This window comes from Megachile rotundata, chromosome 16, assembly GCF_050947335.1.
Source record: "Megachile rotundata isolate GNS110a chromosome 16, iyMegRotu1, whole genome shotgun sequence".
Taxonomy (NCBI): Eukaryota; Metazoa; Arthropoda; class Insecta; order Hymenoptera; family Megachilidae; genus Megachile; species Megachile rotundata.
Genome location: NC_134998.1, coordinates 2,858,353 through 2,876,616, shown reverse-complemented (window position 1 = coordinate 2,876,616; position 18,264 = coordinate 2,858,353). Strand labels below are relative to the sequence as shown.

The window sequence follows — 18,264 nt, the reverse complement described above, 5'->3', positions numbered from 1 at the left end:
ACAATTTATTTACAATAATTACGACGATATTATAGTAGCATTCACAATCTAAAATATTGCAACATTGTAACTTACTCTTTATTTATTTTATTACAGATAAAAGATATCTTTTAAATAACTTGAATAAAAAGTGTAACCGAATACGAGAAAAATAGAAATAAAAAAGATTACAATTTACTACGAGGATTCAAGATCGCAACCCTCGATTTTGTACATCTAGTACATTTCCAGCAAGCTGCTGATTTATGGCTACTTATTCCAAAACAATTAAATATACATAGTAAAAGCTTTAAATGCAAATTTCTTTTTTTTTTTGTGCACTATGGTTGTGTACTTTTATTTTTAGTATTCGACTATGCAAACTTCGAACAAAATCGGTGTTCCAAAGGTAATGTATTTCTCTTGCAAATGAAAGAAGGAACAGCGAAACTCTGAAATTCCCTTTCACAGCTACAACGATAAATCTTTAGTAATATAAACTGACTGAAAAAATGTTGTAAATGGAATTTTGTATTAATGTAAAATTGGTCCTCAATGGGGTTAGGCAGTCACGCGGATTCCATAAAACCATTGAAACCTTTATTTCTTACCACACGCAATGAGTTCCGGTGACAACAGACCGGAGAGATCGGGTTCCTCGCCGTACCAGAAGATCCAGAGTTCCTTGGCGGCGGTAAGGGAAAGAGGTGGTGGTGCGGGCGAGGGTGCGATGCCCAGGTCGAAGATACCAGCTCCGGTTGCCGAGGCGGTTGCCGGGCCGGAGGTGGACGGCGTAGCGGCGACACGCCGCCACACGCAGAGAATGTCACCCGCAAGGCACCGCGAGAAGCTCGAGAGCACCGGGTCCTCGAGGGGGGTCCCCCCGAAACCGCCGGCTACTTCGCCCCACACGAGCTTCTTCCATTTGATGCCGCAGAGGTCCGTCTGCGAATAAAATAGACATAATTAGTAACAAACCAACACTATTTAGACCCTTAACTACCATAGACTCACATATCTGTAGTACAAAACAAGGTATTGCCCATCAGGCTGCATTCACACTAAACGAATGTAATGCTCATTCTTCTACCTCGATGAAATTCAAGTGCTTTATTTTTATTTTAAATACGTTCTAATCAGAGTTTCAAAATAATCAAGGTTAAGTCAATTACGGCACTTTTCAGCAAAATACATAGACTTAAAATACTAATATCAAAGTACATACACTTTTCAACAAATAATATGTAAAAAACCACATAAATAATAAATTGCGATTGTTTAATTGTAAAAGTATTTTGTCTGCTCTTTACGTGGAACTTTAGAAATAAAAACAACAAATTTAAAAAGAAATCACATTCAATATATCTGTACAAAAAGAAGAACTCTAAATGTGTATTATTTATAATTGACATTTGTTTTTCTCATTGTCGAGATATGTCTATACATCGACTTGTTTAAAATTGATTGTTTATGTAATTTGTATCTCTTAGTTAAAATGCACCATTATTTACAAATTAAATTTGGCGGTATAGATTTTGCTGAAAATTAACGATACCGATCAAAATCAATATCGTCATTTCCTCTGATGAAAAGGTCCGTATATAGTTTCTGTCTTCCATCTTTTCTTTTTTACATATTACATTAAACAGGGACTAACAAAAATTTTTGTTTTGTGGATGTAAACGCACCCTTAGGTAGCCCAATTTTGGTTGAGTATGCGCAGGCCCGACACGTCACAAATTTCAATATGGAGGATTGTAAAGTGTTGCGAATATTTTACAAAATATTAATTCAGAGTTTATATGGATTTAAGATTAATGAGAAAAAAATACACATTATTATTATAAATTAATTTAAATTATTTATGACCATAATTTATAATTTATCTTTCAATTAAAAATCGCTCAATTGGATATTTCCATTTTTTATTAATATCTCAAGAGAAATGTTTTTAAATTATTCTGAAACGAATATAATCTACATGTTAGTTTAGTTAGTATATAAAAATATATAAAATTTTTCTATTTTCTATATTTTATGTTATAAAGTTTTGTATACATTTATATTTAGTGCTAATTTATATCGATATCATAAGTCTCTATCTGATTGGTTAGATTATGTAAATGTACACAATCTCTTATCTTGTTTCCTTATATAATGTACATAACCTCCATAATAAATTACTACCTCCATAATTTCTCTAATATTTATTGCGATATTAAATAAATATAAATATCGAATAATGCTTAAGTGTCTTCTTGTATTGAATCACAGGTTTTTTTTCATTAAGAGCATATTAATTTACACATTCACAAAGCAAGTCTTCATAAGGTTTCATAAGTCATTGGTGATTTTAAATGTATTGAAATATAGAAATATCAAATTTATAAAATTGAAGTTTTCGTAAGTAGGAAATTAAAAACTGATAACAGAAATTTCAAGTATTCAAAGCGAAGAATTGATTACCTATCAGTGCCCGCAGGTGTACGCCACTTGGCAGTTGTGCAGCGCACCCTCGTGGGCGCAGTTACCCATCACTGATATACACAAATAAAACGGAGTGCGCTAAGCGTTTAAGCAGCGGCAGTAGCTTTTACGGTCACTAATCGTTTCATTTACTTCTTCCCTTTGTAATTCAATAAACAGTGGTTTTCAAAGCAGCGACGGGCAACCATTTCATTACTTGAACGAAACAATATTTGATACGAAGTACATACGTCAAAAATACAAGAAATAGAAATGCAAGTGCCATATATGAATTCATGTATCGATTTATCTTCAGGCGTGATCAAAAAGCACCAGTCGTCTGCGACTGTTAACGTATTTCGTTATCGGAGTTAGAATGTACAATTTTGAGGAATATTTATACATGAATAAATGTGCAAGTCAATGAATTCTAAGAATAGGCAAAAATTTATTTCTTTGTAAGAAATATTGTGCTATTAATCCTTTCTATAAAAAAAGTGTTAATACGTCTTTAAAGCATGGGATGAAAAAAGTGATTTAAGATGTTAAAGGGATTGAAGTTCAAATTGTGTAGGTGGAAGTTTAGTAGGTAGTGGCGTTAAGGTCAATTCAAGGTTAATTACACTTTTTTAAATGTCAGGTAATATAAAGCATAATAAGGCATAACGAGACGCGTTCAACCGTATCACGCTGTATACCTTATTTTATTGAGAGATTATAACAATTAAATAATACTTTGGCGCGCACAAAAATTTTAATAATTTAATCTTTGAAACAATCCTTAATTATTGAAATATGAAAAGTTAAAGCTCTTTGATGAATAGCGAACAAAATTTATAAGATAATTTAAGTAGATAAATTAATACGTATTTAGAAATTTAATATATGATAATTCCGCATAAAATATGCCCAAACTAAATTTTTGCACAGTTTTATATAAAAAATATTGAGTTATATATTGCTATCAATAACAATTGATTTATAAAGATACTGCAAAAAATCTTTAAGAAACTTTAAAGTTAGAAATACAACTAATTATTATTTATTATTGATATGTATGATAAACATCGAATTAATTGTTTATAAACATTGTCCAATGAATTTGTCTGAATTTGTTTGTATAACAGTGTACGAATTAGCGAAGATAGGTTATGGATTGCAAGGAATGTATCGAACATTCGTCGACCATTGAGAAAGGTCGGTCCTTGAACTTTCGCCGCATTCTATTTCCATTTGTCACGCAAGATAACTAATCGTTGATTTAACCGTGAACAATAAGATTCACCCTTAATATATCGATACATCATTTGAGCTGTAAGACACTGCATTGATTTACAAATTTGATAAATAAAAATGAACGAAACATAAGCAGTTAAAAAATATTTTATACCTGTTAGGTTATAATTAAATGTTGCATTGTGATTTCTTATTATATTTTTAAACTTTACGTCGAATAATCATTTTGTCTGTTACATTGTATCTTCTGAAACGCCAATGAACTTCTGTTCGATAACACAAATACTACAGTTGCAATCCAGTTACGTCCAAGGTCGACGTCTAAAGAAAATGCCTTATCTCAGTCAACGAGAGTACATTCACCTTGTACCGATATCTCGCCTGCACCTGATTCGTATACACTTTTTTCTGCTATTGTGCGACTAATCGATATTTTTCGATATTTTGTCGATCGAACTGTTCACGACGCATCATTAGAAAGCGCGTCGCTGCAATTAGCGCATGCGCAAAAACGATTTTTCGTATATAAATTATAACCCATGTAAAAATATAATCGCTTGTTAGAGGTTATGATATTTATGTACAAATCGACACGGATATAATATCTATTCGTATTATGAATATTCTGTATCACGAAAATTTTAATCTTAAAGCTGCTTTATTTAATTAACGCGTATTTACATAGGTTTGTATATGATTCTATACTTATTAGATTATTATATTCTACATTATATAAAAAGAACATAGATAATTAGATGCGCGGCGTGCAAAAATGAAATAAAATTGATATTTGCGCTAGTTCCATTTGTACTATTTTATATTTATATTCTTTGGTATTTTTACTACTTTATTATTCTTAGTGTTATTTAGAAGATTATGATTTGATTTTATATTGATTAGGTTTTAATTACAGTCAACATGAATCACATTCAAGATTGACACGACAATAACGCAAAAGGGTAGACAAACTCCGAACATTGTCTTATTTAGTACAATGTTTCATGTACAGCGGCGCCACCGTAAACAAGTCTGTCTGTCGTATGGCGCCACGATGTGTCTGTCAAAGCAATAAAGGCACGCGCAGACGCGAGCAGGTCGCGCGCTTCTCAACCAATCAAATATGCGCATTTCCTTACGTCACATTGCCAGCTGACATAACCGGAACAAATTCAAATAAGTGCGGAAACTTAGTACAGTGCCTTAAAGAAATCACAGACAACAACGTTATCGAAAAAGGAAGAGAATCGTCGTTCAAAATTATATTTAGTACGTTTCTTTCATTCAAAGCACTCGAATAATTTTCCACAATAAATTTAAAGTAAAAGATATTTAAAAATTACAAATATATTTTTGACTCAAAAAAAATTATTTTTTAATATCACTTTATTTTGAATTTTTTAAGATTATTCGTGTAATGCCGAATTTTGTTTCTACTGCTTTAAATAATATTTCCAGACTGTATTCTTTTAATATTTTAGTGATCCGGTCAACTTAAAAAAAGATTGTATTATTAATAACGTTGAACCTTTTGTCCGAATACTGGAAATTTTTTAATCCGCCCAGAAATATTTTAATATTTCTTTTAATATAGAGTGGAAATCATTTTAACGTATCGAATAATTTCTTAAAGAATGGAATCGATTTCGGAAGGACATGCGATGGCGCCTAGCATGTCGGCGCGACGAAATAATCGGTGAGCAAAGGCGCACGTCGTAACGCTACGGGACTGTCAAGTTGGCTGATCAATACAAGCAAGGCGACGTGCAAGGCCGCCCGCGTGGATTCAACTCGCGGATCCCCTACATTCCCTCCGTTTCATCCTGCCATACACGCGCGTCTGTTTGTAATCCTTTCCTCTCTTATTCTTTTTTATTTTTACTTACATCCTACAATCTAACAAAAATTTTTCTTTTAAAATCAAGCTCTTATAATTTTCCATCAAATTCAAAAGTCTAGTGACATTTTTAAACTAAATTAAAATTATTATGCTTAAAACCCCAACTTCGAAAAATTAACAATTATATCTTTTTATAAAGATTAAAATTTTGGAATTTTTATGCTTCGTTAATAAGAGATCAAAATTTAAATTGTTTCCACAATTAACACCATTGAATATTCGCACTTTTTCCTTCGTGTTCAATGCTTGTTTAAATCACATTCTCACTTCTTGAAATTATTAAATAAAGTACTTATTATAATTATTAAATGAATCGTTGTACAATATAATTTAAAGGAAATTTTGAATGAAAATTGCGATTGTAATTTCGAATGCAACCGATCGTAGTTCGGGGATATCGTCGCGCATTATTGATGGAAACGCAGCCGAAAAAGAACAATACCTGACCGAGCGAGCTGTCAGTAGAGACAGAAGGAACTATACAATCTTATTTTTCTAGCGGTGCAACGTTATGTTGCGCTCTGAACGTAGGCACAGCTGTAAATTCCCATTTCTGTTACTGCCCTCCTTACACACGCTCGCCGTTAAAGCAGCACCAACATTACATTCGCATGCGTAACGAAGCGGAATTCTCTTGCGTACAAGCCACTCGAAAGTGGATAGTACGCCTCTTAGGCGCGTCTTTCTTTTCTCTATAAAATCGCGCTTCCTGCACAGTTCTACGAACTTCTTTTCGCTCGATACTATAACGGTATAGTAGTAGAACCATTTAAATGTGGATACCCTGTGATAGAATAGATTAATTCAATGAACTTTGCCGTGTTGAGGTGGATGTGCTTAGCTTAAAGAGATGGACTCGAATATTTCAACTGTTAGAACAGCTGTGTAGAAAACATTTCATTTGTGTACGATATTGACTATGAAATTAAATCAATTTGAATATAATAATCAATAAGAAATATTATCTTATGAATAATATAACTTTTTTAGATTTTTTTTACTGATAAAATTTTATTAATTAGTTTTTGTTAATTTCAAATAAACTCTGTATTGAAAGTTTACGTTCTATTAATTAATTTTGTATCGAAGTGTATCTTTGTATACAGACTCGTCATTAGTATTTACAGGCCCGAGGCAAAAATCGAAAATTATTTCAAAGTTTCAAATCAGAACTAAGGGCTTATGTTTTTGGCGGGAAAGTTAGTACTTGTTCATTCGGATGATATTTTTGTTATTGCTTATAATTTTGTTAAAATGAATACATTAGTATACAAAAAAGATAATCATTTTCTTATCAAAATTAGTAGTGACTTGATATGGATAGTATAATGTTTTTTTACTTAAATAACTTTCCTCATTTACTACAATACATCAATTTTTTTAAAAAGATTTTTCATAAATAATCTAATAACATACTAGCATTATACTTCATTTCACAAATGAAATGATTATGCATCCCTTTCAAATAACTGTTAGCGTAGTATCACTAACGAACTATCAGGGTTCGTAATATTAATGTAGCATTATAAAGTATTACTATCCTTCATATTACTTATATTTCTAGAATCGTACAGTGTTCTAACATTAGCATTACTATTACCATTACTGTACTAAATACTATAAAAATCTAATATCCCTGCTATCTTCAGAATAGTAATGATAATACTGTATTAATATTATTATTGATTCAATAGAAATTTAATACTGTTATTGCCAAAACTAAATATATTAATAATTCAATAGATGTAATGCTTAGCTACTAATATTAACAGAAATAATGATATCAAACTAGCGACAAGAGTTATTTTTTAATATGGCACTTTATATATGAGAATTATCCTAAATCATATTTTTAACAAACTCTGTAATCGTATACATGTATCATATGCTATAAGATATATCAGAATATTAATACATACTATTAATACACTAATTTTCAAATGTAAGCTTTTAGTTTACCACTTTCCACTACTACTAGAATATTAACGTTATATGATGTCTGCTTTCGATATTCTTACATTAATTATTCAATTACACAAAATTTGAATAGTTTCGTTTACGTTATTTGTCCTAACCTCAACAGACCTAACCTATCTTGTAACTTGTTTAATTTCATTTAACGTCGATCAAATCTAACTCCAAATTGATCTAAACACAACACCTTAATTCTAAATTAACTTAACCTTTACTCAGATTTACTTACTAACCTAATCACAACGTAATCCCAACCTAACCTAACCACTTCATTACCTAGCTTACTATTAACACCCTGTCTCATCTAACTGTCAACGAACTTGACACTGTTTTAATTTAACCTAGCATAATCTAGCCTAACCATGATCTGGACCTATTCCAACCGATCTGTACACCGACCTAGTCTAACCCCAAAATTATACGCTGACCTAATTTAAATACGACCTAACCTACTCTGAGATTATGATGTAACATACATATTTATGTTTCACTAATAAGGCTAAATTTTCGGTACTGTATAATGCTAATTTAAAAACTAGTAATTTTGTTATAACATTATGAAAGCTTTCAAATACAATTTTTCTGCTAATCGTAAATTATACATAATGAAAATAAACATTTTTATGACCGTACATTTCATAGAATATATATTCTCCGTAACGTTATTTATCTTTCAGTTAAAAATTAGATCATTAATCCTGTGACATTGGATTGTTAAGACAACAAGAATTTAAGTTTAAATCACTTTTCCAACGCATGTGAATATTATATTGAAAATTGTGAGTGGGTTATTTTAATCTACTGACAAAACTTTACTAATGATAAAACTACCACTTTTCGAAATACAATTCTTACGTATGCAGTAAATATAAAACAGGATAAAGAACAATAATATAAAAGTATAACCGTCTTCAAGTGTTAAATTTAACTACACTTAAACATATACGTATTTTCAAATGGAAAACAGATTACAGAACTAATTAAATAAAAACTAAAATACAAATTGAAGATTTATCCTAAGTATTAACAAAGTCATTACGTGGCATTTTTAAAATAATAATATGTGTTTTTAATCAAAAATATTAATCCAATATTTCATAATTATCACAAATTCCGTTTGTAACATAAATATTAAGAAAACAAAACAAAAAAAGTATTATATTGACTTCCCCGAATTTGGGACTCGATCCATCGATCCTTCAATTATAATTTCAGAACTCTACACAATGAACCACAAGAGTTATTTTCAAAAGCGTTCTATAAAATTTATATCAACCAACATGGAATTTTTCAACATTTATTTTCTTAAAAAGTTTCCGATACTCAGGTGAAAAACCAAATGACAAATACAACAAACGATCTAAATAACCAAATGACCTAAATGACAAATATTAAAATTTTTCAAAACGCATCAATTTAAGGGTGGCTTTTTATCAAAGCCGTTTGTGGTGTAAATACAAGAAAAGCAATAAACGATCAGAGAGACACTGAGTATCCTCTATTATATTAGACCATTCTGGTGATTTCTCGAGCAAGATACGCAAGGCACGCGGCTTCTTCGTCGAGCAAGTCTGTCGGCTAGATTATGCTGAAACTGGTGCTCCGTGGCGAGAAACAGGAGAAGCCGAAGGGGCTTGACCAGCCTAGGTGAAAGCCTTGCACCGCGAGGACGTGACGTGTTAAGACTACAAGAGAGTTTACACGCCATTCGGCTTGGCTCGCCACTTTTGCCTGACCTCGGAATACCGTTCTTTTATTTTCAGAAAACAAAAAAGAGATTTATTTTCCTTCGAAAATTATTGCTATACAATTGTCTATTTCTTAGAAAATTATTCCTTCGAACTTTCTTTTGAATAGACATTTAGCAGTTCCCTTCTAGAAATTTACTGAAAATTCTTTATTAGGCATTTAGCGTTTTATATGGAGGAAATTTGACCAAGGTCTTGAAACCGTTAATCCCTTACCTGCCATACAAATTATATCGATACCGGAAGAAGCGATAACATTACTGAGTTATCCTGTCCGTTTTGACCATACAAATATTCAGATAAAATTGAATATTTTCTTGAAAAAAAAAAATATGTTTACTTATTACTTTTTTTCATGAAATACGAACAAAAAAAAGATAGATTTTCGTTTGTTATAAATAAAAGAAAATTTAACTCATATTTGCCTATTTTTTGATAGAAACAATATAATTTTAAAAAATAATGTAACAAATAGATTTTATAAATTATTTAATAATTTATTATTTAAGAAATTATTTAATAAATTATTATTAAAATAATTATAAGAATGAACACTCAAAATTTTGTATTGGTTTTTAAAATAATTAATTTTTCTTTTTTTCGAACAATATTCTAACCACATTTACTTCACGCTTTAATTTCAATTTTCATATATTCTTTTTTAAAAATATAATCAATAATACATCGAGTGTAAATTACGAGGTCACGTTACGACAAAGATAATATGCTGCGCTGCATAATGATATATACAAAGCATTATCATTACTGTCATTGAGAAAGACCCATTTCTGCCTAAAATTATGAAACGAATAGTATATTTTATTTGATGCGCAATAATTCAAAGATTATTTGTTGTAAACATTCGAATCTCAACACAAGAAAGAAGAAAAGCATGTTAAAAAAATGTCTAGCATTAAATGCTTAGTAAATTCTACAAGGCTACGTGACTGCGTGCATTTCAATCATTCCAACGTCAACGAAGAAGGAAGATCACGATCCTTTTACTATACGTTTCAGTATTACAGTTCCTTGTAATCTGTATCAATGATTCCTTAAATTCCCCTGCCAATATTTACACATATTTCTGTTTCAGTAATTTAAAAAATTGTAATACTAAAATTTACAATTATTAAAAATTATATTAAAATATTTTCCATTAATAGAAAAATAATATTATATTTTGCGAAAAAAAAATTATTATATAAAGAAGTAAAAAAGTGTTGAATAATCATTAGTTACTGTTATTTCGTTTCACTTGTATTTTTAAATTAAATTGCATTAATAGAATATAATTGCCGTTTTGAGTGTTCAATTAAAGATGACGTTTCATATACGATTGGAATGAGAATCACTGTAGTCGAGCATTGCTCCTACCTGGCCGTTGCAACTCGAATTTTACTGTGAATACAAAGTAACTATAAAGCTGTACACTAAAACTGCCTTCGAATTATTCTGCCCAGTATTTTTCCACGATTTTTTTCTTTAAAAATTACGTGAATCAATTGTGCGAGGAATAAAATTTGACAAAATGTAAATATTTTGAAATTTACGTTTCCAGAAATACCAAAATTTTTTCAAGTAACGTAATAATAAAATAACAATATATAAAATTACTGTGCTTTACTAGTTTAAACAAAAATTAAGTCAAAGATAGCTGTTAACCTAACCAATACTAAAATTAACCATCTCAATTCTCTAAACGTTGAAAACTAACCTAACTTTAGCTTTTGAATCTATATTTTATAAAAAATAACATTAAATATCTGTAAATGGTTATCAATAACGTAAAGCAGTAAATAATTAAAGAAAATAGTGACAGCATTTAATGCAGAAATATCAACGCAAAATTGCACTGAATATCGATTAAACGGAAATATCGAAACTATTTCTCGAATCGAATTCACGCGGAACGATAGAGGACGACGAACTGTCGAGGACGTAAACGAACTTCATCGGGGGGAAAGCTGCGAGGAGTCAAAACGAAAGCACTGCTTTTCCTGCAAACTAATGACACAACGAACAACCTGACTTTCTTGAATTTTAATCGACCATAGAGATTAAAGAAAAAAATTCAATATCTCCGCAACGTTCATAACTGGAAAATTTCCAAAAAAACATACAAAAGATACCACTGTCAAACGGTTGATAGCTTTAGATACGTAGGGTTTACCGTTCAATTTCAGACTACTAATATGAAACTAAACTAGATTAACTGTCGGATGGGTGTGATCGTGTACCATTGACATGTAAAGAATTAAAAAGAAGGTTAATTATTCGTTAGGTAATGTAGGAAAGTTTGTCATTCGTGACAATCCCATGCTCCTGGAAAATCACATATAAGAGACAAGTGGAAAAAAACGAACGACATGGCTCATTCAGTGCTGGTTGTTTTGATCGACTGTTCGTGGGAATGCGGTGCGCTGCCAGTGTAACAGAAAAATATGTCTGTCTCGTCGTTATACCAGGGATATGTATACACAAACGCTGCACGCGTATTGCACAGTCCGAAAAGAAAGAAAAAAAGGAGACAACCTTTAGTAGAAGCCTTGCATACAGACTGTTTCTAATCTAGGTGGCTTAACTTTCGAAACTAGAAAAATACAAACAATATTTCGCGATCACGATCAACGTATTGCTTTAACAAAGTATTATTCTAACATGTCGCAAACGTCAATTCGAAACTCATGTTTGCAACGTGTTTTATCGATTTCCAGACAAACGCAAACACGTATAATTAAATAAATATGTCAATCAATGCGGTGAATGTATCGGAAATTTTTTCATTATTCGAGAATGATATTCGACGCACTTTTTTAAAACCATATGTTCGAAAAGTATCGGACGTAGAAATCGATGCACTAAGTTTGAAAACGCGGCAAATTTTGAATTAATAAAATACGAAAAACACTGACAAGTCACATAACTCGTTCGAAAATATTTAGTTCACGCATTCTCCGTTTTGAAATCACATAATTACGAAATTACGAAAGTATTAAATATTTCCATCACCGTTCATAAATGACAACCTATAAACGAAACAACATTGCGTACGAAATACATTTAACCGTGCACGAAACATTGCTCGTCTTTCAAACAAAGTAAAATATGTTCTGGATGATTGGCTATTCATTTTCAAAACATCCTGTAGTATGAAGAATCCATATATGTATATCGATAGGTTGGTATGTATCGTAGAAGCACGTTCGAGGTTCATCGGGCTCAACGAAAAGGAGTTCGTAGATTTGCCGGACCAGAGCAGACGACGACTTTCGAGCGGTACAAACAATGTCTGACACAGTTTTCTGGCTCCGTTGAAAGGCGAAAGGAATGTTACGAGAGACGATCTCATTATCTGTCGAGCGAGGAGACGAAAGCGTCGTGGTCGCGTTCCGCGACAGTTTCTAGAGAGATAGCACCAGTAGGCACGAAAGAAAACACAGTGGCACGCGAACAATCGAACAAGATAATCACTAGGATGGAAAAGATAGAGATGCAACAGTCACCGGTTAGCCCTGTTGCAACCTCCTTAATTCTCTCACGAGTGGAGAACTCAGGGACGACATGAATCAGGAATGACATTGGGTCGTATAAACTTCAAATCCCACTGACGCGCATATAGACGCTTTGCGCACGTATATATGTATGTACTTTATGTATGTGCACATATATGTATTTATGCACGTACAAGCGTATGTATACACGCATGTACGTGTATATACATAGTGGCAGAATGGGAGGGGAGGGGAGTGCCGCGATACACACAACACCAACGTCGACAACGAACGATCGAGTACTGCCCACGGGAATTCTCTGATATATAGGTTAACCCGGCCGACTTCTTGCCTCGCAACGTTATGCGGTACCGTTAAACAGTCACTAGACAACTGGCTTCCGTGTTGCGAAGCCAAAGCTTCGTCCGTCTCTGTACATGTCCAAACACAGTAAAAGATATGTGCTCCGACTCTTAACGAAGAGTGGGCTCTCACTGGATCACTCACCAGTGCGAAGAAATTCGTGTGGCAGTCCTCCAGGCTAGCGCCGTTCGTTTGATGCGACGGATGCGTCATGGCTTCTCCATCGTACGCCGTACACTCATTAGCAACACTTCTCGCGGCGGCGCGCCTCTCTCAGCCCCGAAAATCACACGGCGAGGCCGCTATTATTCGAGAACATTTAGGAGGGTTTTCACTTCTCAATGGCGACCGTAAAATGGCGGACGATGGGAAACAACAAGCGCAGCCGCCCGAGGCGCCTCCTACTGCTCAACTCGCGCAGTTCCCTTCAACGACGAGGAAGAAGATGGCGGCGCTCATCAGGCATGGTTTACTCGCGAATCCTTTAAAAAGTTCATCCACTATTCTCGCCGTGAACACGGTCAGTACAGACACTTTACGTACACTTTTTAATCACCGTTATTGCACTACACTCCACAGCAGGAGTGAAACAGTTTATTAACTCATACGAAACGCGCACTAACGAGACCATCGTCATTTTACAGACGAGTTCGCGATACGATGTAACCCGCTTTAAGAGCAAGAAATCATCCAAACCACCTAAAGTAGTGACCCCCACTTTCAATGATGATAACACGTCACTCTCTACTAAAGGGTGAGTATTATAGTCAGCTTACGCACGAATTTGATCGAAATATTCGCGTTACGTCGCGTTGCTGGCCAACTGACAGAGGACACACTGCGGCCATATTGCCGTTTACCACCTCTTTTCTACGCGACGACCAATAAGCTGCCGTATTTCACTGCTCTCAGGGATGACACGAGCGTCCATGGCACCCTGATTTTTACAAACAATTGTTTGATAGATACGCACGACTGGGGATGAAATTAATAATATCGCGATTATTGTTGTGATTTATCTAAATGCAATTCAATTATTAAATAACGTACATAAAGATACAGCGCTACTTCTGTACACGAAATTCTTTGAAAAGCGCGTCAAATAAAAAAAAAATAAAATTTTTCTAAATACTCCAAAACATCGTTAACGATGAATGAATCACGTAAATAGAATAGTACAGTCACATTTATTCAGCTATTTGATACGACACATATAGTTCGAACAAACTTTAGTAGTACTTTTGCAGGATTTAATTATTAAATTTGAGTTATAGTTTAAAAATTAATGTGTGTTTATTTTAAAATTCAGAATAAATTTTTATTTTATGACATACAAGATGGACGCATTATACGGAATACCAAGTTTTTGAAATTACAGTAAATTCGAATGAAATGACATTTGAATATCCCATTGATTCAAATTCATGAGTATCTACGGGCTGACTTTGATTCCATCTTTACACGTGACGTAACGTCTGGTGCCATACCCTTTTGTACCGCTATATCAGATTTTCCATTGACCACAAGAATTCTCGCTAGTTACGTTACTTTAAAATATTTCATACGGCGTTAAACGAAATTTGTTAATTTAATTACCAATTTAAGTATAATGTTACAGAACAATACACGTATGGCAACAGCAAATGTACAAAACGATTTAGTCCTTGCATATTTTCATTCTCCGATTGTGCCAGTTTCATTGAGAACACCTGTTTCGAAGACTAAGTTTCTCCGTCCTTGTGATTAACATTGACAAACTATCGCCCGTTTCTCGTAAGGCGTATTAAAATTACGGTTAAACGCATGGAAAATAAAACTGCATTCTCATTTTCTCGAAACGTCAATTTCCTTATAAATTATTGAATGGAAAACCGAACCATCAGAAACATAAGTAAGCAGTTTCCTCATGCGTGTATTTAAGTAATCAGTAAGGTTTGTTACGTATCTAGATTAAGTCAAGTATGGGGGACAATCGCAACGCGGAACGAAAGTTTCGCTGAAATATTAGAAACTTTCGTAGTTACGGGGTTTCTCTTCGGTACGTTTCGTTCCTGGCCAGTATTGGCCATAACTGTATCCTGAGAAAATACAACTGAGGGCACCACTGTACAGTCGGTGGACATCGATCTTGTCCCCTCCTCTCCCACGGTTCTCCTCTCTTTTAAGGGAAGCCTCCCTTACCGCACTTCGTCCGGTAACCGGAGTCTTTTACACGTTACGAAAAGTTTGGCGCGAGTCGTGTCGAGATAATCTAGAAGAGACGATATTGATTTTCAAACCGTGAAATCAATGACTATCAACAGAGATAGTCTTCAGAAAATTCATGTGGTAATCCAATAGATATGTCTGCGACTTTTTAAATGGAAATACGTGTTGTACTAATTACTCTGTCGTAATATGCCTTTCCTATTGTTAGGGACTTTCTTGAACAAATGTTTTAAGCTCGTTTAAAAACTTAAAGCTATTTGACACTATCGGTTATTTTATATAGTTGATCAACGATGCCGGATCGTTCGTATTTCTGTTAACAATAAATGAGTCGTATTAAAAATAAAATTCGGGAGGGACTTAAATTTGTTTCGTACTGTTTTGCCAACACACATCAGTTGACGTAGTTCGTGATCGATCCGCGTCCGCGGTGAAGAATGAATTATGTTGACGGGAACAATAAGTCGTTTATTTGCTGAAATCTATTGTTCCGGTGTAAATATATAGAGGAGGAGCATCCATACTATGTGGGAAGGAAATAAATCATGCGTTAATTAAGTGTCGTTTAACGAAAGAAGACAACTTTCCACCTCGATGGCTCAATTCTATCCGACTTCGTCGCCTGCTTCGTTTTTCGCAAACTTTCTGTATTTCAGAAAGTTTGATTTTAGGATTCGTCTGCAAAAAGCTTTATAAATGTCATTTATTTTTTTTCATGCACCTTATAATTTGAATAACTCTATATGTTTTATAATTTTAAATACAATAAAAATGAATTTTTTAAATTTATTATTTGAAAAAAACAATGCCAAAAAAGTTCTGTTATATTGACCGTACTCAAGATTATAATGGTAGTAACTTTTTTAAATCAATATAATTTTACTGTTCATTAAGTAATATATCAAAAAAAAATATTAGTAATCTAACATTAAAATTATACAGAAAATTAATCGATTATATAGAATTGAGCTGCCATTGATTTCGATAAGTTATTTATTATGATCTTGGAACTTTTTATTTTATGAAATATCGTTAAAAAATAAAATTATTATATTAAAAGTTATGAAAAATAAAAATTTCAATAATTTTGTATGAAAAAATTACTGATAGTGGGCGTATTATTAAAATATATACCTTTTGAGAATCAGAGAAGCTAGGTACTCGTCGCAAAATCGATATTTTCAACATTCGGTACAGTTCAGGTAAAAATGAACGGGTACTTTTAGTACTTTTTATTAATGAAACTTCCTTTCCCTTAATTAAATATTAATAAAACATATTTCTTGACTGTTCTTCAGCATAAATCAAATATCAGTATTAGTGATACTGTTATAAAGAATTCATCTGACTTAGTTCGTTTTTATTTTAATAAATAATTTTTTTTTAACAATAACAGTAACCTCTATCATTCCGCCCCCCTCCCCTCCCCTCCCCCCACCTCCTTAGATGTCACGTTCATTTTTAAATGTATCTTAAATGAAATAATTAATATAATAAACAATAAAAATACAGAAAATATTCAGATAAATTTCTTTTGCCTTTTTACAATTATTTACATTGTAATACATTTTATTGTTTCAGATTCCTGAGGTATCGAGACGCATACAATCCTCCCGAAGATGTGTCTAATCGCATAAATAAAATTTGCAATGAACAAAGTATTTCAGCGGACGATGGAACAAAAATTGACGATTCCTCACAACGTTTTAATCTCTTCTTAGCGTGTGAAAAAGAATTTCAACATTCGTTAACAAATTCTGTTTTATGTTTTATCGAAACTATTGGTAAGATAGTCCAGTTTTTTTTTTTGTTAATTTTTATTTTATTTGAACCAATTTTAATTTTATTCCTATTTCGAGATGGTAGGATGAAAGGAAGATAATGTTCAGATTTTATTTGAGTTTATGCGAATGTTTTATTGCAATAATTTTTATACTTTAATACAATAATTTACAAAGGGCTAACTATTGGGGAGTGGTATATTTGAACAAAAGAAAATGAAGGAAATTAAAACTTTTTTAAATGATTACAAATAAAAATATTATAAAGTAACAAACTACTTATTAGAAAGATTTTAGAAGTAGCTATTTGCGTATTTCAATCATTTAAATTTGATGCACTGTTTACATTTCATTATTTTGTTAGTTACCTAACCAAATATAATTCTTGTTGCAGCTGATCTAAAAGAATATTATAGTACACCAGTTGGCAATGTAACACCATTGGATGCAATGCGTAGTATGGAATTACCAAAGAATTTGCATATTAATAATGACTATGTTCGATTCCATCCAGGTATGTTGCTTTTATACATTTTCTCTATACCAGAAATTTTGTAGGATGTTACTTTTAAAGGTTGTTGACAAATTCAATATTAAATCCCTCTAAATAAAATGATTCATTTCTATATATTTTTAAATTAGTACTGTTGTTAAGGATTTTATTATTGTATTTTGTAACAGTGGAAAAATATTGTGGGTAATTCTATAAATAGATTTTGTTTTTTTACTCTTTTTCCAAATAAATATAAACAAACTAATCCTAAAAAACTTTTAGATACGGATACACTTTTCAATGGCAAAACAGCATTCCCAAAGAGCTCTACTCTGGTAACTGGTTTGAAGTACAAAAAGAAATATCCTGGACACAAACAGGAAGATCCTTACCTAGACTATATGCTTAAAATTTAAATATTAGAAATCATATATATATGTACTAAGTGTATTATATGAAATATAAATAAACATTGTTATTTTTAATTATTCACTTTTTAGTAAAAATTGTTTACAGTTTTGAACATCAGTTTTTGTAATATTTCTTTTCGTATTAGATATATAATATCATGCAAAAACTTTGGGATTTATACAATACTTTGAAATATCAATATTGTATTATAACATTC

General features: G+C 32.4%; 2 protein-coding genes across 11 annotated transcripts in view; one reads left to right on the top strand and one right to left on the bottom strand.

The window, feature by feature from the left end:
• Positions 1–13,441, bottom strand: part of skd (mediator complex subunit skuld) — a 34,994-nt gene extending 21,553 nt beyond the window's left edge. For 9 of the 10 annotated variants that reach the window (XR_013040904.1, XR_013040905.1, XR_013040906.1 and 6 more), the window contains exons 1-2: positions 13,299–13,441; positions 591–924 (exon numbers count right to left, since the gene is read on the bottom strand). Coding sequence is in view for 1 of the 10 variants with exons in the window: in XM_012283632.2 (XP_012139022.2) it covers positions 591–924; positions 13,299–13,367 (403 nt within the window). In the remaining 9 variants the exon portion in view is untranslated. Of the gene's footprint in view, positions 1–590; positions 925–993; positions 1,083–13,298 lie in introns of those variants that run through there. The other variant, XR_013040910.1, reaches the window with a different exon arrangement.
• On the top strand, positions 13,366–18,121 carry mRpL50 (mitochondrial ribosomal protein L50). Its single transcript, XM_003702567.3, has 5 exons — positions 13,366–13,674; positions 13,799–13,908; positions 16,944–17,146; positions 17,538–17,657; positions 17,919–18,121. Exons 1-5 carry the CDS (start codon positions 13,366–13,368, stop codon positions 18,050–18,052), a joined length of 876 nt encoding a protein of 291 aa, XP_003702615.3. The 3' UTR covers positions 18,053–18,121.
• Positions 18,122–18,264: the final 143 nt, after the last annotated feature.